Source organism: Balaenoptera borealis, assembly GCF_965194805.1.
Source record: "Balaenoptera borealis genome assembly, chromosome: 8".
NCBI classification, from domain to species: Eukaryota; Metazoa; Chordata; class Mammalia; order Artiodactyla; family Balaenopteridae; genus Balaenoptera; species Balaenoptera borealis.
Window position 1 is genome coordinate 77,941,218 of NC_138865.1, and position 23,244 is coordinate 77,964,461.

The following is a 23,244-nucleotide window of genomic DNA, read 5'->3' on the forward strand; positions in this document are numbered from 1 at the left end:
AATGCTGCTCTGAAATTAGAATATATACAAAATGTGTTTTGAAATTATTAAGAGCCAACCAAGTTGAATTTTTTTTAATATTGTAAAAGATCTTATATACTACAAAAGTAGTAAACAAATGAAAAACTGAAATTCTATAGCTTTTTACATGACGATATTCACACTTTGTATTCCAGAAGTTTCCAGATAACTCTAAAGGTCACTTTGAGGACTTTTTAAAAAAATAAAACGTAAAAAGAACATCATTTTTAAAACTTAAATATTATACTCAAAATGAAATGTCATTTTACATCAATCAGATGGGCAAAATTTTAAAGCCTAACTATATGAAATATTGGTAAAAGTGCAGAAGATTTAGAATATTTATATACTGATTGATGGTGGGTGCATAAATTAGTACAACCACTTCAGAAAATTTAGCATTACCTAGTAAAGCTTAATATGCAGACTCCCTATAACCAAGCAATCATACACCTAGACACATACTCAAGAAACTCTTGCAAATGGGCACATGACACATGAATAAGTCTCATTACAGCACTGTAAGAAATAACAAGCAAAAAATCTGGAAACAACCCAAAAAGTCTATCACCAGTAGACTGAACGAAGAAAATACAGTATAGTTATACACAGAATACAGTTAATAAATCCAGCTACACACAATAATATGGATAAAACTCAGAAACAAAATATTTGTTGACAAAAGCAAGTTGCAGAAAAATACATAATGTACAATTCCATCTTATATAAAAATAAGCAATATATTGTAGGGAATAAACATATGTAGAGAAACTACAAGTAAGGAAACGAAAATGCAGGAAAATGATGTCTTATGAAGGGAAAAGGATAAGATAATGTTCTTTTTGTAAACCAGGTGGTAGGTGTTCACTACATCATTCTTTACATTTTACAGATACAAATAACCAAATACATAAATGCATATGCTTCTTTTAAATGTCCTCTGGCATTTACTCAATATTAAATGGAAATGAAAAATATTCTTTTTCATTTGGTTGCCTGAGTCTCTCTATTTATCCAAATAATTCTGTCATTTTATCATATGTCAAATTACTCTATAATTTCTGAACAGTCATATTTAAAGAGGTTCTGAAGAAACTTGACAGAACTGAAGCAAAAACCTGGTTACATTTTTAGAAGATTGTGTGTGGTGGTATTCTAGGGGTGGTTAGGGATAATGTGAAACCAAGTAGGCAGTGGCTGCACTAATGTTTGCTTTTTTTCCCCCCTGGAGACAGTACAACAGTGAGCTCTGGAGTCTAACAGATCCAGATTGAAACCCAGGTTATGCTACCTATTCACTATGTGACCCTTGGCAAGTTACTTCCTTTCCCTGTGGCTCAACTGTCTCATATACCAAAACAAGGAAATACATAACGATGATGATGACAGAAGCTATGATCTATTGAGATTTAATAAATGTCAGGCACTAAACCAAGTCACTTAAAATGAATTATTCTGAAAAATCTCCATAAAACCCCACGAGGTAGACACCATCATACTCCTCTGCCTACTTAATGGATTTCATTGAAAGCGTAACAAAATAAAGCACACAACACACTTAGCCCAGTGCCTAAATCATAGTCAATGCTCAAATATAGGAGGTATATCTAATTTATATAACTAATGTGTACACAGTGAAAATACGAAAAATGAAGAAAAGTAAAAGTATTCAGGAGGAAAAAAGTCCCTAATAATTCCTCTTCTAGAGGCAACCACTTCTAACTTTCTGGCGTATTTCTCTCTGTTTTATTGTTGTTGTTTAAGACAAAGTCATCTAACACCTTTCTAGTCAAAATGCAGTACAGACCACAGCAGATCACGTGGAAGTGGTTAGGAATGGAGAATCTCTGGCGCCATGCAAGACCTACTGAATGTAATCTGCCTTTTAACAAGATCACCAAATGCTTCACATGCACATTAAAGTTTTAGAAACACTTGTAATTCTTCATCCTTGTCGAAAGAATTTTCCCAGGTCAGAAAAAAAGTTCTCAAATGACTATATGACAAATGACTATAAGGGTTGCTCATCATCATCCCATCTTAGGCAACCAAAATTTACTTAGCTATTTCCCAAACATTGGGCATCTAGATACTTTCACTTGTCTATACAGTGAAATTTTGTGTTCAAAATCTGTCTACATTTTAGAAAAAAAAAAAAAAATTACCACGAACTCCCAAAAGAATTACCAGATCAGAAAAGGTAAGTATTTTTAAAGCTCTTGATACAAACTGATTTTCAGAAAGATTTTACCAATTTACATTCCTATCAGTAGAGTATGACACTAACTACTTAAAGTGGGCAAACAGCAGAGTTGCAACAGTTTACAATTTACTGTCAACAGGTTAAATAGTCTCACAGTAATCCTTTCCTAGAATTCCTGGGCACTGGATACCCCACCAACTCCCTCTCACCACACCTCAAAACTCAGCATTTCCAAACTGAACTTAGCACACGTCCCACCAGAAAAACTTGCACATCTTCCTATATGGCTGATGTTGGAAGAATGGTACACCACACATCCACTCAAGTCAGAAATTAATGAGTCATCCTAAAATGCCTCTTCTCATAGCACACACAATCAAGAAGCCTGAAATCCTTTTGATTCTACTTCATAAAACTATCTACACATTCCCCCTCCTCCAATGCTTTACCTCGGGCCCTCACTATGTCTCCCAAAGATAAACTGAGAGGCCTGCTACCTAAATATGCTTTCCCCAACCTAACCCCCTCCCACCTCCAATCAGATAAATTCTTCTAAACTACAAAACTCATCTCTGTCACTATTTAAACTCCATATTTCAGCATATGTAAAAAGCAATCAATAAATGTTCGGTTACGCTCCCTCGGCACCACTTCTGGTTCTCCTTGGAGACTACTTATTTCCATAAGTGCAGGGGAGTTGAGTAACTTATGGATTGGTCAGAAAAGCCAATCCATATAAAAGTTCTGTTAATTCCATATAAAAGTGATGTAACGGGGCTTCCCTGGTGGCACAGTGCTTAAGAGTCCGCTGGCCAGTGCAGGGGACACGGGTTTGATCCCTGGTCCGGGAAGATCCCACATGCCGCGAAGCAATTAAGACCGTGTGCCACGACTACTGAGCCTGCGCTCTAGAGCCTGCGAGCCACAACTACTGAGCCAGCGTGCAACTACTGAAGCCCTCGCACCTAGAGCCCATGCTCCGCAATAAGAGAAGCCACCGCAGTGAGAAGCCTGCGCACCGCAGTGAAGGGTAGCCCCCACTCGCCGCACCCAGAGAAAGCCCGCACGCAGCAAGGAAGACCCAACGCAGCCAAAAACAACAACAAAAAACCAAACCAAAACAAAAAACAACAAAGAAAGTGATGTAACTACACAGAGCAGGATGAGATGCAGCATATCCCTTAACCCTTGGTTACTTAATGGTATGCAAAGCTGTCCATAACATACATCTATGTACTCTCTTGAAATAAGTGAGGTCTTACCAAAGTTGAGAAGAGTCCAGTCCTTACTATACTATTAAAACTGGGGCTAATTTCACTATTCTGTAAATGCTTACATTATCAATGTGTTTTAAGACAGTGGTGGGCAAGTTATGACCTCCTGGTTACTTGACTGTTTTTGTAAAGAGTTCTACTGGAACACAGCTATGCTCATTCCTTCGCACACTGCCTGTGGTTGCTTTCACACAAGCATACAGTTGAACAGTTTTAACAGAGACCACCTAGCTCTCAGAGCTTAAAATGTCCATTGCCTGGCTCTTTAAAGAAAGTTTGCCAACCTTGATTTAAAGGAATGTTTTACAACCTTCAGACTCTCCTTGGTTCTGAACTCAGTCAGCATTAAGAGGCCACATCCTTGGGCACCTAAGAGGAGAATAGAGTCAGCAGCCAAATTTCCTCAAGGATATCCCTACTTCCAGCTCTCTCTAGAAGGCTGATCTCAGCAGTGACCCCAACTCTGACTCAAAGTGGGTCCAATGCTGGATCTAGCCAAGGGCTAAGGTCATAGACCCATTCCTCTGCACCTGTTGAACTATTCTAGAATTCCAAACACGGAAGCATACCTTTTCAGAGTAGAGTCTGTCTTAATCCATTTAAAATATTTATTAAATACCCAAGGTTAAAATTGTCTTACTAGTACCACTGCTTACTAATGCAGGGTAAATTTTTAGTTAATGACTTTGGATTTCAGGCCAGACTCTACCACAATTATTTGGTTGTACAACCCTAGGCAAGTTGCCCACCTCTTTATATCCCCTCACCTGTAAAAATGAGCTCTACATCTCAGTTTTTAAGATCTACCTAACTGCTATTTCTAAAAGTAGGACATATCTGATGACGTTTGATATTTCAAATGTAGTATTTCCTCTGTGAGTAGGTATCTCCATTCACAACAAGAGCGGTATTTTAAGGCTAACGTTTTTTTACTATTCAGTACAATGCTATAATCATTTTTACCTCAGTCAGAATATGTCATCTAAGCAAAATCTGTAGAAAGTACAGAACTGGAAGCCACTGGAAAGAGAAATTTTTTTTCTGAATTTTGCATTTTATTTTATTTATTTTTTTATACAGCACGTTCTTATTAGTTATCCATTTTATACATATTAGTGTGCACATGTCAATCCCAACCTCCCAATTCATCCCACCCACCCCGCCCACCACCACTTTCCCCCCTTGGTGTCCATACATTTGTTCTCTGCATCTGTGCCTCTATTTCTGCCCTGCAAACCGGTTCATCTGTACCATTTTTCTAGGTTCCACATACATGCGTTAATATATGATATTTGTTTTTCTCTTGGAAAGAGAAAATATTAATCAAAAGACATTTCTTGCCTTATGACCTTTATCTAAATCTCCTGTATATTGACAAAAAGGCAGTGAGTAGTAAAACCAAACTGTCTGAAATTTGGAAGTATCTGCTAAAGGTCTAGAATAGAATTGTCCATAAGAACTTACTACAATGATGGAAAGGCTTACATCTGCACTGTCCAATACAGCAGACAAATAGCCACATGTGGCTACTGAGTACCTGAAATGTAGCTAGTGAGACCGAGGAAAAGAATTTTTAATTTTATTAAATTTTAAGTAATTTAAGCTTAAATGCAGCCAGATGTGATTAGTGGCTATGGTATTGGGCAGTACAGGTCTAGAAGATTATAAAATGTTGGAATGTAATAATCCAGTGTTTTCTGCTACACAATCCTTCCCATACCCCTAAACATATTTTTAATTGTATACTATTTTCAGCACAGGGATTTCAATTTTTTCATTAAGAGAGTACATGCAAATAAAAAGGATTGTTGTTAAAAATGAAATTTTCCTCAGTCCCACACTGAAGTGGTAAAGAAGAGGGAGGAGAGTATAGCAAATTGTATCACAACCACCAGAACATGCACACAGCGCCCTTTTCTATATTGCCACACTTAGGTCCTAGTTTCGGGTCAAACCCCCCTGCCCTCCCCCACAAAAAGGCCCAGCTGATACCCAATCATAAATATCAATTCTAAATTAGTCCCAATATATTTGAACTGCGTACAAACACACATTTTAACTGAGTCCACAACAGTCCCAAGACATTTCCCAGTATTCTTTCTACACTTTTCAACAGTAAAATATACCAGACTTTTCTGCAGCTAACACTTCTGGCTATCTAATGTCAGCTTCTTCCCCTCGCTGTATGGTTCTTCCAGACACAATACTTGTAACAAGTTCAATGCTCCAGTTGTCTGCCTTCCTCACTCCGTTGATACTAAATCAAATCCCCATGTTATTAATTCCCTTTTGAGCTCCATAAGTAATGCAATCCATGGCTCCTATGCCCGAGTTTAATTAGTAAATTATTTCATCAAGATCTCTCAACTTCAAAAATTCATGTCACAAATTTAATCAGAGTCTAAAGTAACTTCAAGCTTTCATTAAGCAAGTTTTAAAATTCAGAATAGTAACAAACTAGTTTAACCATCAGTCACAAATTGACAAACTATTTGGGAATAACAAATGTACTTCTTTGTTACTACTTGTCTTATTTGTTAAAAATAGAGCCCCAACAACATGCCAAGCACTGGCAACATAAAAATAAATAAGGCTCAGCCCCTGCCCTTGAGGAGGTCAGTCAAGCAATATTTAAAAATTTGCATATAGCACAGGAGGCCATCTAAGGGAACAGTTTTACTTCAGTAGGAGGTCACATCTATCTGATTCCAACTGCAGACTCAGAACATCGCCGTCGATGTACACATCTCTCACACGAATAAAAGTGCTTTCTTTACCTGAAAATCCAATTGTTTTAAGTCCCTTTCAGATCTTGGAATTATAATTTTCTGACTAAGTTACTTTACGATTTATCTACAAGAAAAATGAAAGGAAGTTTAAAAGTCCTACCACTGTGCCCAACCCACAGTGAGAATTCGATAAATATTTGCAGAAAAATCTCATAAAAGCGGCTCTTACAGTGCTTTCCCCCTTAAAAATCTGCAAATTTTAGAACATCCGGACCATCTCCGACCTTAATTTCACCCACCAGTTAAAGACACTGAGCAGCATCATTCACTCGCTCACCACAAAAGTGCTGTGCTTTCGCAGCGCCAAGGGTGGGGGTGTGTAAGGGGCGGAAATCTTAATGCTGCTCTCACAAGAACTGACAACAGTTTGAGAAAAAACATCCTACGGCATCCCACGTGTAGGTGAACTTGGGCTCTCCGCCTGTTCAGTTTGCAGGACAGCGACAATACATACAAATCATGCTCAGCACTGGACGATTTTACCACCACCATCTTCTATGAAATTCTTACAGCACTTTTCCGGTCACCCTCACCGGCCTCAAAGCCAAACCTTTAACGAGGGATGAAAGGCAAGAGGGCTAATGTGATCCTGAGATCAGAAGACAAGAGGCTGAGCAACAGACGGTGCGGCAGACACGCGGGAGTGCAGGGCCGGGAAGGGCTAAGGTGGTGCGAGATGACTCGGGGGCGCGGAGGTCAGCTTAGGCGGCCCGGTTCCGACGCCCCGGAGGCGTGGCGACCGGAGGGCGAGCGCGGCGTGCGCCACGGTGCGGACGGGTCAGCCGCAATCAGCGGGCGCGCCGACGGGCTGAGCACGCCTCCTTACCCGTAGTAGCGGAAGGCATTAATGATCTTCCAGAAGTGCTCGCGCTCGAGCCTCTCCTCCTCTTCCTCTGTGCTGCGCGTGGCCGCCGCCGCCGAAACCGCCGCGGCGGAGCCCAAACGCCCGGCGGAGAACTGCACTTCCACCTCCTCGCTCCCTCCGCCTCCTCCGCGGCTGCCGCCGCCTCCCCCGCAGCCCTCGGGCAGCTGAGAGACTGGCGGCGGAGGGCGCCGCCGTCGCTGCATCGCCGCCGCGGCCCTCGGCCTGGCTCGCTTGCGTCTCGCCGCGACGGAAAGCGTGGTGGCGGCTGCTCGGCCCTCCTCTAGACGGCGCCCGCCGTGGACATGCCCCCAGCTCGCGGCGCGCCCCGCCCCCGCCGCCCTCGGGCCTCCATCAGCGCCGGGCTCCGCCAGGTCTTCCGAGCACCCGGAACGACCGCGCTTGCGCATTCGAGAGTACGACGAAGGGCCGCAGCCACCTGCGCTCATTTGCTGCCGGCCTTTGGCGACGGCGCGCTGATGTCACGACAACGCGTGAGGTGGGCGGGGGCAAGGGCCAGATGGGTGGGGCGAAGGAGGAGATTCCTGGCAGGTTGGGGATGGCACCTGCGAGCAGCCGCGTGGTTCGGGCTTGAGAGCCGGTGAGTGCCGGGTGGTGGAACAGGCCGTTGAACTAAGGCTAACACATTAGCAAAGGAGAAATGCTGAAAAAAAGTTCAGCTTTGATGAATTTAATCGGAACTTTTATTTCAGAAAGTCTAAAAGGAAGGTCTTGAATTCGCCCTGTTAAGTTTTAATGAATTTCTTAAGTGAATTTCTATTTTTAATTGCATAAATGTAGAGGGACACTGTCATCTTTTCAGTGTTTAGGGGCCAGCGAAAGCCCTAACCCAAGCCCTGGACTGGTCATGGCAGCAGATCGGGAAAAATTCAGGAACCTAACTTTGTCTAGTACTCGCACTTTGGAAGACCACCAAAGCGCAAAGGAGCCATAACGCGGTGCAGCACTAACATCAAACGGTGGCCCATAGCAATGTCAGACTTAACCACTAACTCTTATTTACCTGCGTTCATTTTCCGCCCCATTTCTCTCTGGGCTCGTGGATAAAACCGCTGCCCTACCTGCATTTGATGTTATTCTTAGAATATAACTCGTTTCACTCAATTTAATCTACCATCCAGCAAAACAGTCTTTCAAAATAATGGTAAAAGAAGATTGTTTTATTCAGGAGAATTAAACTTGCTCAGGGACCACGGATTCTGTTAAAAAGATATAATCATATTGAAAATGAAGTGGCTCTCTGATCGCGCGGCGGGCCTTCAGGATGGCGCCGAAGACAAGAAGCCTAAGAAGTCAACCTGGAAGTTTAATTTGGACCTTACTCATCCAGTAGAAGATGGAATTTTTGATTCTGGAAATTTTGAACAGTTGCTACGGGAGAAGGTTAAAGTGAATGGAAAAACTGGGAATCGTGGGAATGTCGTTCACATTGAACGCTTCAAGAATAAAATCGCAGTTGTTTCTGAGAAACAGTTCTCTAAAAGGTATTTGAAATACCAAGAAATACCTTAAAAAGAACAATCTTCGTGATTGGCTTCGTGTGGTTGCATCTGACAAGGAGATTTACGAACTTCGTTACTTTCAGATTAGTCAAGATGAAGATGGATCCGAGTCTGGGGACTAGATGAAGCCATCCCTTATAGGGCTTTGCTTGCTAATAAAACAAATGAAGTATACAAGAGAGACATCTTGAAATGGACCTTTAGTTTATCAGTGAATAAAAAACATTACTCTGGGGCTGGTGGCACAGTGGTTAAGCATCCACCTGCCACTGCAGGGGACACAGGTTCGAGCCCTAATCCGGGAAGATCCCACATGCCGTGGAGCAACTAAGCCCGTGCGCCACAACTACTGAGCCTGCGCTCTAGAGCCTGCAAGCCACAACTACTGAGCCCGTGTGCCAGAAGTACTGAAACCCACGCACCTAGAGCCCATGCTCCACAACAGGAGAAGCCACCACAATGAGAAGCCCACGCACCACAACGAAGAGTGGCCCCTGCTCGCTGCAACTAGAGAAAGCCCGCACACAGCAACGAAGACCCAACACAGCCAAAAATAAATAAATTTATTTATTTAAAAAACAAAAAAACATTACTCTGTATGTTAAGCATTCATCTCTTTTATTTAAGTGTATGCTGTTTATATGGTGCTGGCTTTAATATTTTTAAAAAATTTTTATTGGAGTATAGTTGATTTACAATGTTGTGTTAGTTCCGAGTGTATAGCAAAGTGAATCAGTTATACACATATGCACTCCTTTTTTTTTTAAGATTCTTTTCCCATATAGGCCATTACAGAATATTGAGTAGAGTTCCCTGTGCTATAGAGCAGGTTCTTATTAGTTATCTATTTTATATATAGTAGTGTGTACATGTCAGTCCCAGTCTCCCAATTTATCCCTCCCCCCCTTATCCCCTGGTAACCATAAGTCTGTTTTCTACATTTGTGACTCTACTTCTGTTTTGTAAATAAGTTCATTTGTACTCCCCCTTTTTTTAAAAATACTTTCTGTAAGCAGTATTTAAATAGCCTATAGCTAGTGGAATTTCTTTCAGGATTTCTAAAATGTACTGCTTTTACAAATGTCCTTGAGTTAAAGTATATAGTGAAAAAATGAAGCACAATTTTGGGTATAACTTTATATAATAAAATATTTAAATTCTCAAAAAAAAAAAAAAGAAAATGAAGTGGCTTCATTTTCATAATTTAAATTAATAATTGAAATAAAGGCAATGCTAAAAAAAGTACTGTGGTTATTCTGTGTTAATGTTACATTTTAATACAATGTTTTTATAAAGTTTAAAGTTATTTATTTTTTGAATAGTAATGCAGTAATACATGGTTCAAAATTCAAAAGGAAAATGCAAAGGGTTACAAATGTAGTTTCTTTACCCTGTCCCTAACCGCCAATATCCCCGTCTCAGACACAATATATCAATTCCTTGCCTATTCTTCCAACTTGTCTATCCAGTACCTTTTTTCTTAGAGTCTGGTGTTTGGATGTTATGTATAAATTCTCATAATATTTTTTTTTTTTTTAAGGAAGGATTTTTTTTTTTTTTTTTTTTTTTTTTATGTCTGTGTTGGGTCTTCGTTTCTGTGCGAGGGCTTTCTCTAGTTGTGGCAAGCGGGGGCCACTCTTCATCGCAGTGCGCGGCCTCACTATCGCGGCCTCTCTTGTTGCGGAGCACAGGCTCCAGACGCGCAGGCTCAGTAATTGTGGCTCACGGGCCCAGCTGCTCAGCGGCATGTGGGATCTTCCCAGACCAGGGCTCGAACCCGTGTCCCCTGCATTGGCAGGCAGATTCTCAACCACTGCGCCACCAGGAAAGCCCTCATAATATTAACTGTTACCAATGCTGTTTTCATATGCACACACAAATTATACATGTCATAATTTGTGACATATATCATGCTAACATTTAATATTTTAATTGTTTTTCCCTATTGTATCACCTTATTTGTTCCTTACCTCAACTCTGTGAAGTAAGTCTTGTTATATTCCTTTAAGAAATGAAGACAGACTCAGAAAAATTGTCTTACCCAGGGACACATAAATAGCAGAGCTAAAGTACATTTATTCATTCATTCTTTCCAGCAAATGTGTTGGTTGCCTCCTATGTCTCTTGCACTGAGCTAAAGGCAGCTAGAAGCTAGTGGAAACATGGACTTCTCATTTTCACTTTGCCAGTTAGTAAGTGTGACCTGTTTAAAAAAGTTACTTGAGGTCTCGACTGTATTGTTTCTAAAATGGATGTAATATTACCCTTCCTACAGGGCCATTGGGAGAAATAAATGAGATAAAGAGCAAGAAATGCCTAGTATATCAGCTTAATAAATATTTTCTCTTCAGAATACATTTTTGACCTTGTTTTAAAACACTTTTCTTAAGACTTCCTCTTCCTAATTTCTTCGCAATGAGTTTCTCATATAGAGATCTTACCAAACAATAGAGCCCTTTGGGCTGAAAGTTTGGGAATGTTTTCATCCCAAGGTCAATTAACCTCCAAGAATTAATAACCAAAACATACTAAGCGTCCCTTAGTTTTCCCAGTCCTACCAACAAAGTTACGCCTTCATTATTCTCAAGGTTGTTTCATAATAAATAAATGTTTATAAATAAAGGCTTAGAAATCAGCAGGCCTATTCACCTGTTAATCATAAGTATATTTCTATTCACCTCATGTTCCCCAAGTGGATATCTCACTGAAAGTTGGCACTTAAATATTATGTTGGTTTACCTTTTAACCAGTTGCTTTCCCTACTAGACTCTTAAGTTCTTTGAGGGCGAGATGCATATATTGATCTGTTTTGTTCAAGACCATATCCCCAACATCCAGCACAGTGTCTGGCATGTGAAGATTTTCTAAAACCGGTTTATGGATTGAGTACAAGAATTTACAAGTGCCAGGCACTGTGCTAAACACTACATACATCATTGCCTTTAACTTAGTACTTAAAATAGTATAGTCATTCCTGGGTTTTTTTAAACAGATGAAACCACTGTAATTTAAAGACTTTAAGTAATGCTATCAAAGCATACAGCTCCTAGACAAAGCCCAAAATACTATTAACCACTGGATCTACTGCCTCTACTGAAGTTGATCTTGTTTATTCTTACATCAGTTTCATGAAGTCCTTTTACTTTTGTAAACCTTGCAAATAATTGTTATTTACAGCAATTTGGCATTCTAGGTGGGCGAGAAAAGATATGTATACTTTACTTATGAAAAGCAATAGACTAGATTGCTCAAGAAATATGTTTATGGAGATAAACTATTTCTTACTCTTTATGTTTAAATACCTTGTTTTTATATCAACAAAGATTCAAATTGCTATTGATCTAAGGACCTCATGGAAAAAGGGGACAGCAGCTAGGGTCTTCCTCAGCTTAATATCAGGGTCCCCTTATAATCGTCATCATTCTGGGGTTTACAGTTTTTCTTCTTGGAATCCCTCTATTAAGTCTGCTCTTTATGAGTACTGTCTTTGACTGAGAACTAGCTAGTTTTGCCTTTGTATTCTTTGTTCTAATACCTGGATTTAGGCTAAGAATACCATAATTTGTCTTTAAATAATGACGATACTCTCCACTGTGGAACTAAAGATATGACTCCTGTAAATGATCTCTTTTTACCTTTAGAGAATCTTTATATTCTTAATCACAGGAGCCACTTTCAGTTGCAATCTTTGTGTACACATTATTTTAATGCTCTCAATAGTTATTCTCAAACTTGGGAAAATAAGTCATAGATTATTTACCATACTGCTAGGAGTCACTACTTCTTTCCAGAAGCACTAAATTAGCCCTACAAATAAGTTTTCCCATCCTCTAAGCTCTAAATCATTTTGTTGTTGTTGTTGGGAAATATTTCAAGTTAAAAGAATAATTTAAACTGACATTATTCCATGCTTCCCTGTCCAGAAATCCAGGGCCAACCGACCCTATTGGCATACCCATGCATGTTTAGGGTACCAGTCAAGCAAATGTACCCCCACCAAAAATTTAAGAAGAGTAACATAGCTATTACTTCCCCCCTAAAAAAAAGTGTCAGAGTAGTCATTGTGGAGGAAAATCAAAATTTGTACTTCCTTACACTTATTTTACAGATTATTTTGTTGGTGGTGGTTTAAATTACCTATGGTGGTAAAGATGGGAGTACCGCAGTATTTTCAGGCAAAAGGCCTCTGAAAGTCATCTAAAAGACCTGCTAGTACCAAGAATTTGTGCTTTGTCTGAGCACCTCCTACAAGTAAGAAAGACACTTTCTACTTCCTTCTTCTCTGCAGAGGCAGCCTCTAAGATCTTGTCCTGGTTTCTGTCTGCCCCTGGCACCTATCTGCCCCTTATCTTTTCTGAAATTATCAGTATTAATAAGGAATAATGTTGGGCTAATCTGTTTGAATTAGCAGTCACTACTGTACCTCATTCTGACTCCTGGCTCTCCCTTTAAAAATCCTATCAGTCACTTGGAGGTTTCCCATCTATCTAACCTTTAATGAGCTATAGCTGTGGTCTACATTTGCTGCTCAAAGGTGTGGACCCTATTCCAGCACCATGGACAAATCCTGGGAGCTTCTTAGAAATGTAGTATTTCAGGCCTCACCTACTGAATTTGCATTTAAACAATACCCCCAGGTGTTTTATAGGTACGTTAAAATTTGAAAAGCACTGCTTTAGAAACAACACAGAACATACACATATGAGTCCTTTTACTGATGATAGATAAATGTCTCATAGTATCTTTCTCTCTGAGAGCCTATATTAGGTGGACTGCTCTCAGTGATATGAACAGAACACCCAACTAAAACTAGCTTAAATAATAAGGACATTTACTATCTAAAAAAACATGAAGTTCCAAGCTACATCAGCTCCAGATTATCAACCCAGTCCTTTCCATCCTTGGGCTCGGCTATTTTCAGCATGCTAGCTTACTCCCTCACAATCGTAAGGTGGTTGCCACAGTTCAAGGCATCACACCCAGATACAACAAATTCAGCAAAGAAAGCCTGTTTCCTCCTATATGTGTCTCTTTTCTTCAACAGGAACACTTTTCCTGGAAGCCACCCAGCAGACTTCCCATAGTGCTTCACATTCCCATTTCTAAACTAACAGTAGACAAAAGATATAGAATTACCTGGACAGGCTTAGACTAATTAATATCATCTTCATAATCCTGAAATACAATCAGAATTTTTATTTTGGCCTAAACCTATCAGGCCTCTCTTATCAAGAAGAAAACTAAGCACTCTAAGCTAGGTGGGGATGGGGGGAGTTTGCTGCTAAGAAGGCAAATAACAGGACCTTTATCTTCATGTTTAAACAGAAAAAAGAAAGTAGGAGTGACAGAAATCCTCTCAAAGAACAAATCCTCTCTGATTTAATATATACCCACACTATAAGCATAACTAACTTAATATGTATATATAATTAAGGTTTGGCTTTAGTTTCTTTTATTGTACTCTATGCTCTATGCCAAATGAATCCTGGTATGTACTTTACTTGCTAATAAATGGGCTTACATAAAAATTATTTGGGGCAGGGCTTGGCCGAGGTCAAGAATCTGGTCTATTGCAACACTTCCTAACTTATCTGCTAGCCTCCAGATTTCCCTCACATATGCTAGTGCCCCAGGTATATGAGAGACTTCAAATGATTTTTTTCTCAATAAATAGTTTTCTTTTTCAAAAGTGAATTGAGTAGGGACTTCCCTGGTGGTCCAGTGGTTTAGAGTCTGCCTTCCAATGCAGGGGACGCAGGTTCAATCCCTGGTTGGAGAACTAAGATCCCACATGCTGCAGGGCAACTAAACCTGTGCACCGCAACTACTGAGCACACAAGCCAAAACTAGAGAGCCCACGTGCCACAACTACACAGCCCACACACTCTGGAGCCCGCGTGCCGCAAGAAAAGATCCCGCGTGCCGCAACTAAGACCTGACGCAGCCAAAAATAAGTAAATAAATAAATATTTTTAAAAAATGAATTGATTATGTTGCTCTTCTGATTCAAATCCCGCAGTGATGTTCCACTGCTTATTGAATAAAGTCTAAGTTCTTTAACATAACATATAACATATAACATCCTTCCCAGTGGGCCACAGGCAATCTTTCCACTTATGTCCTATAAGTCCCCACCCATCCCCTCACCTTATCACCCACAAAGAATCACTCCTTCCCCTATGATCTCAGAGCTCTCCTTCCTCTGTTACTGAGTGCCTCACACTCCTTTGTAATTAGTTGCTAAAATATCTGGTTCCCCAGCAGAATATGAGCTCATTTATCTTCTTCACTTTGCATGACTGAATTTTCTAATTTTTCTACAAAATTTTATACCAAAAGTTTTATATCAGCATTTTACTAAAAGTGTGCCTTAATAAAAAATATGTTGTAAACAAGCTTGTAATATTTTGGATGGACATAAAAAATCTTGGTGGGAGGAGGCATCAGGCTGCAGAAGAAGGAAGTATCCGTGTTGGATGTGATGTCCATGTTCAGATTTAATGTCTTTTCAGAGAGGAAAAAAAAAAAAAAGCCTTTTTACCTTCAGCCAAAGGCAGAATAAGAGTATGATGTCATACAGCAGAAAACTGAAGTTCTGAAGATAGAAGAGTTTCTTTTGCAGAATTAGAGCCATCCAATAGATGAAGATGAAGAAATGAAAACTTACAAGCTGGAATCATGGCTAGGGAAGTGGCAGAATTCCATTATCTTACTAAAATCTCCAGAAAAATCAATGTTTTTTGGTGGGAGGTAATGTTTCTTTCCCACTCTTGACCTGTCCATCTACGAAAAGGGAGTTCAGTCAAGCAATACCCCTTGACTTTCTCTACTCCTCTGCCTGGGGAAGGTGGGGTGTCTCATCTGATTGGAACATTTGGGAGGAATAAACTGGGCGTGCTCAACTCAGCTCCGGGCCTTATTTATTTCACCCCTCTTGGGAGTAAACTTGCTTATAGTAAGCACAATTTCTTCTCTGTTACTCATGCCATAAAATCCTTCCCAGCTGGAAAAGTTTTCCTGGTCCAATACTGCTATGACTATATGAGTAAGTCTAATTCTGAATGGAGTTAGGAGGCCCATTTGACTCTCGTGTAAAGATATATTCTCCAAGGTAGGCTTTATCAGTAAAAGAGGGGATATTTGGACTACCATCTGCCTCTGCTTTGTCTTATTGCTCAATTGTTCTGAACCCAGGTGGGATAGAGGGGAGTGTAGTAACTATATTTTCTTATTTTCTGTATTCTTTTTTTTTTTTTTAAGTTTTATTATGGAAAATTTCTAACATGTACAAAGTACTGAGAATAGCAATGAGAACTACCACACAGCTTCAACAGTCATCACTCATGGCCAATCTTGTTTCCTTTGTACCTCCCACTCTCCGTTATTCTGAAGCAAATTCTAGATACCACATTATTTTGCCCCTAAACATGTAGGCACACACCTCTAAAACAAAAGAATGGGAACCAAGACATTTGGTGTCTATGCCTAGCTCAGTGGGTGGCAGTCCTCTGTATCTTCATTTCTGCAATTTGTAAAATACGATTTATAGGTGGTTGCAATGAAATTTTTTTTGTTTTTTAAGTAACCACAATCAAAAAGGAGGGCTAAATCCTTACAGGGCTCCAGGAGGGAAGCTCACCCCATAAATCCAGGCTGGCAAAGCCCAAGGCACCACTCAGGAACAATTCCCTTTAAGGTGGGGATCCCAGGCACTGCCCATGGTCCCTGGCCATCTAGGGTGCAGTGGGTCCTTGTCCTGCCCCTTATTTTCCGTATTCTTGATGCTCTGCCACCTGGGGCCTCACTGACTGGGGAGAGACTGCTCCTCTCACGGCTAGCTAATTGTCCAATAGCTAACAAATCCCCTGGACCTTTCATATACAAACTGAACAATCCAGAACCCACATCCATCCTTCAACCACCTTCTTTATCAAACTCTCACACACCAAGTCAATATTCCCCTGCCCTAATCAACCCAGCGCCAGGTACTAGATAACTGGAGACAGTCCCTACACCCCAGAGCCTGCTGAAATTATTCAGACTAGCCAGTCCTAAGCATGCTTACTCTGCCTTGCCTTTACTGTGGAGACCACAATAAACGCTTTTGCCCACGCTTTCCCCTTGACCACCCCCATCTCCTGATTGATCCTGGTGCTTCCCTGTATGGCCCTATGTGGTGAAGCACGCCCCTCTTCTTGAAGACGGTAAGTAAAAACTATCTTGTCAATGGCATCTGTCTCCTGATGTCCTGGTCTCACCATACCTGAATAATAATAAAACCTACATTTTAAAATGGGGAGCTGTTATCGGGCTCCTCCAAAGGCCCCAAAAAAATCTTCAGGAGGTGGTACAAAATGTGTCTTTATAACACACTCATTGATATCATTTCCCCTTCTTTCTTGCTGTATTTGTTTTTAAATCAGTAAGGTGGGAACAGAATTACCCAAAGAGCTAGGCCCTGATTAGCAACAATTTGCCCAGTTTTCATTTGTTCTTGAGATTCTAACCACTGATTTCTAAAGAAGAATAATATATCCAATAATTTATCAGTCAATCTGCATCTTAAGTGTAAAAAATTCTTAAGTGTTGTAAACACAAGAGAAATGTAATTCATGGTCCAAGCGTTCAAGAAGGTTATGGTACAGTGGGGAAGTAAAACTAGGAAATATTAAACAATTGAGATGATTTAGTGTTAAAGCAGTAGATTAAGTAAGGTATAATGGGAGTTAAGGAAAGGGAAGAACAGTTTGAAAGTAGCATGAGAGCTAGATCTTAAAGGGTAAACTTAACTTGAAGAGGCAAAGAGGTGGGAGTATTCTTTGCAAACCAATTCAAATTGGTTCAAGTCAAAACAGAAAAAAAAGTATTAATTGTTTCTTATTACCAAAGAGATCAGTCATATGTAGATCGAGAAGCTCAATTATATCAGCAGGAATCTGTCAGTTGCTGTTTCTTGGCTTTGTCAAGCACTACTTTTTCTAAAAGTTCCTACTGAAGGTTCAGGCAAGGCTCACATTGGGCCAGCTTGGGTCATATGTTTTTTTTTCAATAACGTTATTTATGTATTTATTTTTGGCTGAGTTGGGTCTTTGTTGCGGTGCGTGGGCTTCTCATTGCAGTGGCTTCTCTTATTGCAGAGCACGGACTCTAGGCGTGTGGGCTTCAGTAGTTGTGGCTCACGGGCTCTAGAGCGCAGGCTCAGTAGTTGTGGCGCACAGGCTTAGTTGCTCCGCAGCATGTGGGATCTTCCCGGACCAGGGCTCGAACCCATGTCCCCTGCATTAGCAGGCGGATTCTTAACCACTGCGCCACCAGGGAAGCCCGGGGTCATATGTTCTTTATTGAACTGATTGTTGTGACCAAGGGGTCGTGGTCTTCTGATTAGCCGGGCTTGGGTCACATGTCCACCCTAGAGCTGGCTGTGGAGTCAGCCACATGCAAACCTATGGACCAAAGGTAAGAGTTTGATGATTCCCAAAGGAAATTCTGAACGATGTTACCAAAAGGTAAGATCAATTCTGGACAGGAAAGTATAACAATCTTTGGCGTGGTGGGGGAATAACAGCATGAGCAAGGTGGAAAGGAAAGCAAAGACCAGTCTGACTATAATCCATATTAAGAAACAGAGGAAAATTTTGATAATTCAGGTGGTATAAAATTATTAGAACCTTTAAAAGTCAGACTGAAGAGATTGAATGACTCACTAAGCAGTGGAGATTCATTTTAGATTCTGAAGCAATAGAGTGATATGGTAAAAACAGTATTACAGAACAATTAATCAGACAAGAGCCAGTAGCTAAACTGTTGTCAGGAAGACCAGATGAGGAGATTGTTCAAATAATCCTGAAATGACATGATAAAGATTTATGCTAGACAGTAATAGTGAAGGGAAGAGATTAAGGTAAATCTAGATATTACTTTCCAAGGAAGAAAAGACTAAATTGAATACAGGGATGAAGAGAAGAATCAGAAGGGATGACAAAGGTTGTAGCTAGAGTTACAAAACTATTGCTAATAGAAATTTATAAGAAGAGTGGGTTTCCCTTTCTCCCAATGCCCCCACCTGCTCTCTTAGCCTACGATTTCTTTCAGTAGCCTGGATATAGACTGCTAAAGGGTCTAAGTACTGAAAGATTATGGTACCTAACTCCACCATCATATGTGATTCCATATAAAAATATTAAATGGTAAAATAAGCATAAGAAGTCCAACGGTCATGATTTGTCAAGTGATTTTTTTTTTACAATCACAAAATTTTCTCATTAGAAATTTACTGGTGACCTAAATGGGAATGAAATCTAAAAACCGGGATATATGTATACATATAGCTGATTCACTTTGCTGTACAGTAGAAACTAACACAACATTGTAAAGCAACTATACTCCAATAAAAATTTTTAAAAATTAAATTAAAAATAAAAGAAATTTACTTACTGATACCCTAATTCACATTTAGTTTATATAATCCAGCACTACTTGTTAGTAATTATGTACTTGTTTTCACCCTCAGGTTGAAAACACAGATTTTTAGACTAGATGTTCTTTTTTTTTTTTTTTTTAAGCAACTTTTAACAGTGCCCTAATACAGCTGAAATACTTCCCCCCCACCAAAGGAAATGAAAACAGGGTATCGAAGAGATATCTGCATTCCCATGTTCATAGCATCATTATTCACAATTGCCAAGACATGCAAACAACCTAAGTGTCCTTCAACAGATGAATGGATAAAGAAGATGTGGTACACATATACATATAAATAAGAATTCTGAAATTCTTATTTATAACTGTCAGCTGTTTAAAAAATAAAAGCTTATTTATATAATCTTAGTAATTAGGACTATTCATTTGGGGGTACTAATTGTACATAGGCAGAGGGAAGAGAAAAGAGGGAAGAGGAAAGATGAAAAGTACATGAGGTAAAGCTATCTCTTGATGGGGGATGGGACTCACATTAGCATTCAGGCAAAGAGATTCATCTTCCCTTCTAGCTTCCCTTCTCTGGTCACTAGATCAGAGGATGGATTCCTCGTTTTAGGAAGCTAGAGAGATTCAATGGTTTGGTGGATAGAATACAGAGACTGTGAGAATTACCGAAGGAGTAAAGTCTAGAATGGAAAAAGAAAGCTGAGTAACAGCTCCTAATTTAAAAACTATTGATTACCGGATTGATGGAGCATGCATTTGGAGTCATACTTGAACTTGAACTAGTCTTGTCACTAACCTTCCACTGCTACAAATTTTAGACATTTTCTCTAAGTAACTAATATTTAAATAATGAATAAAAATAAATTTAAATAATAACGAATATTTAATGAACACACATTCCGTGCCAGATTACTATGTTAAATGTAAAGCATTTGCATGGGTTAAAAACTTAATCTTCACAGCAAATTTATAAAGTAAATTGATCATTATCATTATCTCTATTTTATGGACAAAGTGACTAAGCCTCAACATAGATAATAACTTGCTTGAGGTCACAGAGCTAGATTTGATTCTGCTCTATGTGATGGACACCAAGCCCTGGTTTTCACTGCCACATTATACTCTTTTCCAAATAAATAATCTCTTAGATTTCTTATAGCTGGGTGACAATGCTCTGGCCTGAAAAACCAGGATTTTTATTGCTAAAGGAGGGGCAGTGGGAAATTGGGAGGCTTTCTCTGCCACATTCAATAAATCAGCACAGTTTTTTCTCTACTGTTGGAACAGATCACTGTTTCTTCAGCTGAGCACCAGATGAAGTAACTAGCTTGCATTTAGGTGGTGTATTTTCTAAAGAGTGAACCACATTTAGCATTGTGGGATGCTCATACTATATGTGTATGTGAGGCACTAGTGGGAGATCTTATAAATTCATGTCTTATCCCATGGTACCTGCCAAATGTACATTCATTTTCTGTCTTTCTGCCTCTCTTTCTCCCTTTCCTCCTTCCAGCTATCCCTCTCTCCCTCTCTACTAAGCTTCTATAGTTAATTGGAATTTGTTGTAATAGCATATGATTTTTCTTCTGGTCTCTTTTTCTTTTTTTTAATATTTATTTATGTGGTTGCGCCGGGTCTTAGTTGTGGCACATGGGCTCCTTAGTTGCGGCAGGCAGCCTCCTTAGTTGTGGCTCACTGGCTCCTTAGTTGCAGCATGCATGTGGGATCTAGTTCCCTGACCAGGGATCGAACCCCGGCCCCCTGCATTGGGAGCACGCAGTCTTAACCACTGCGCCACCAGGGAAGTCCCTCTGGTCTCTTTTTTATCTACCTTCTGAAATAATTTTTCACTTTGTAAAAGTTACAAGAGTGGTACAGAGAGTTTTCGTATTCTCTCCACCCAGCTTCCTCTCATGTTAACATCTTGCTTAATCACAGTACAATGATCAAAACTAAGAAGTTGGTATGGTAGCATTAACTACAGAATTTATATGAATTTAATCAGTTTTTCCACTTATGTCCTTCCACTGGTCCAGAATCCAATCCAGGATGTAGCATTGCATTTACTCATCATGCCTCCTTTGTCTTCTTCAGTTTGTCACAGCTCCTCAGTCTTTCTTTTCCTTTCATGATCTTGACACTTTGGAAAAGTACTGATCATTTGTTTTGTACAATGGCCCTCAATTGGGTTTATCTCATGTTTAGATTGAGGTTCTGCATTTTTGGCAAGAATACCGCAGATGTGATGAGCCCTTCCCAGTGCACCATGTTGGGGAGTACATGATGTAAATGGCATGTTTTTAATAAAGGGAGTGGCCTGATAAAATCTACAATTTTGAAAGATAACTCTGACAGTGAGGTGCAGAGTAAACAGGAGTGAAGGAAGGTTGTTGTCAAGATACCAATTAAGGGGCGGTTGTAATAGACTAGGCAGGGTATGAAGGTAGTCTGAACAAAGGCTGTGCCTGTAGGGATGGGGGTGAAAGTCTGAATATGAGATTCCCAAAGTAAAACGAATAGGATCTGGGGAGTTGTTTCCATGAGTGAAATGAGGTGAGAGAGGAACTGAGGATAATTACTAGGATATTAGGATATCAGGTAGATGGTTGACTCCATTATCAATTGGTGGCCAAGATCTTTGTAAGTCAGATTCCCTAATAAGATTTTTTTAAAAAATAATATGCTGGTATATGGCTGCAATAAGAGGTTGTTTGCATGTTTGTGACAAAAAGATACAGAAAGAGGGGAAGAAAGAGATCTTTGACCATTTGTTTACTCCTGTTTTCAAGGTTCAGGTTTGGAAATTCAGCGTCTTTGCTCTGTATCTATGAGTGAGAGAGAAGTCAGCATCTCATCACAGCCCTCGTTTTCACTGGGTAAAAGGGAATTTTCGTACATACTTGACAAATATTTGTGGAATAGTGCATGAAAGAGTTAGTATGTCTGAGTCAGGGGCAAGGGAGACAACAGAATGGGATGGAAGCCACTGCAAATTGTCCCATGGCCAGAAGTATTTCAAATAAACTGGCTCTGGTCTTAACCTGGAACAGTGAAGCCAAGATGGAAATTCAAGATGAAAGCAGTGAAGTTTAACCTTTCTTGCTCATTTCTATGTTAGAGATAGAGGAGAGGAAGAAACCTCGGATTTTCCTAATGTTGGAGAAACCTACCTGAGCTTCCACTGACCTAAAAGCTGACCTCACAGTGCATCATGGTGGGAAGAAGGGAGTTTAGCTGATTTGAAGCCAATGGATTATAATTACATGTTAAACATTCATACTTCCCAATAAAACAGAGGTTTTTAACTGGGCTGCACATAAGGTTTATCTGCAGAGTTTTAAAAAACTACAGATGCCCAAGACCCATCCCAAGTGATTCTGGTACGGAAGGCATATTATTCAGAATTTCTTTGACTGAAAGCAGCAAAAAAGCAACTCAAATCAGCCTCAGCCACAATTTGGAGTGAGTTGTGAATTATTATCTAATGCTGCATAACAAATTAACCAACTCAAACCTTAGCAGCTTAAAACACACCTTGTACAGTTTCTGTTGATCAGGATTTGGGGGGTGGCCTAGCTGGGGGTTCTGCCTCAGGGTCTTTCGCGAAGTTGAAATCAAGGTGTCAACTGGGCTTCAGTCATCCAAAGGCTTGACTGGGGTTGGAGGACCCACTTCCAAGGTGGCTCCGTTACATGGCTGGCAAACCATTTTGCCACACAGGTTTTTTGCACAGGGCTGCTTGAGTCTGCTCACAATTTATTGGCTGGTTTTCCCCAGATCAAGCAATCTGAGAGAACAAGGCTGAAGCAGCTTGATACGATTTTATGGCTCGGATGAAGGTGTCTTTGAGTAGGAGGAGGGGGATCATCACAGGTGGGATGTCTATTGTCGCAAAGGCTGAGGACCATCCTAGAGCAAACATACCATATGTTCCAACACACCCATTCATTGTTTATAGGGTGAAAATGATTAAAATGAGTATCAAGGGAAGGCTTGAAGGGGAAAGTATAATAATTTCAAAAACCTCAAGGGTTATGACTCACCTCTAACTGTGGTAATAGACTTAGATCTGTCTTAATAAGCCTTTAACATTTGCAGATCCCTTTAGAGTTTCTCGGATGATTTCATAACATCTTATTTGATCTTA

General features: G+C 40.0%; 2 protein-coding genes and 1 pseudogene across 8 annotated transcripts in view; 1 reads left to right on the top strand and 2 right to left on the bottom strand.

The window, feature by feature from the left end:
• CARNMT1 (carnosine N-methyltransferase 1) overlaps positions 1-7,647 on the bottom strand; it is a 51,206-nt gene extending 43,559 nt beyond the window's left edge. For 4 of the 6 annotated variants that reach the window (XR_014247285.1, XR_014247286.1, XM_082401457.1 and 1 more), the window contains exon 1: positions 7,114-7,603. Coding sequence is in view for 4 of the 6 variants with exons in the window: in XM_082401457.1 (XP_082257583.1) it covers positions 7,114-7,598 (485 nt within the window). In the remaining 2 variants the exon portion in view is untranslated. The other 2 variants (XM_082401458.1, XM_082401460.1) reach the window with 2 other exon arrangements.
• Positions 7,648-7,687: 40 nt separating this feature from the next.
• Positions 7,688-21,782, top strand: LOC309633112 (ribosomal protein eL22-like pseudogene; annotated as a pseudogene). The gene is made up of 2 exons (XR_014249586.1): positions 7,688-7,750; positions 8,339-21,782. The product of XR_014249586.1 is annotated as a ribosomal protein eL22-like pseudogene (transcript).
• Positions 8,622-23,244, bottom strand: part of NMRK1 (nicotinamide riboside kinase 1) — a 56,675-nt gene continuing 42,052 nt past the window's right edge. The window contains exon 11 of the transcript XR_014247295.1: positions 8,622-8,824. The gene's annotated coding sequence lies outside the window, so the exon portion shown is untranslated. The remainder of the gene's footprint in view (positions 8,825-23,244) is intronic.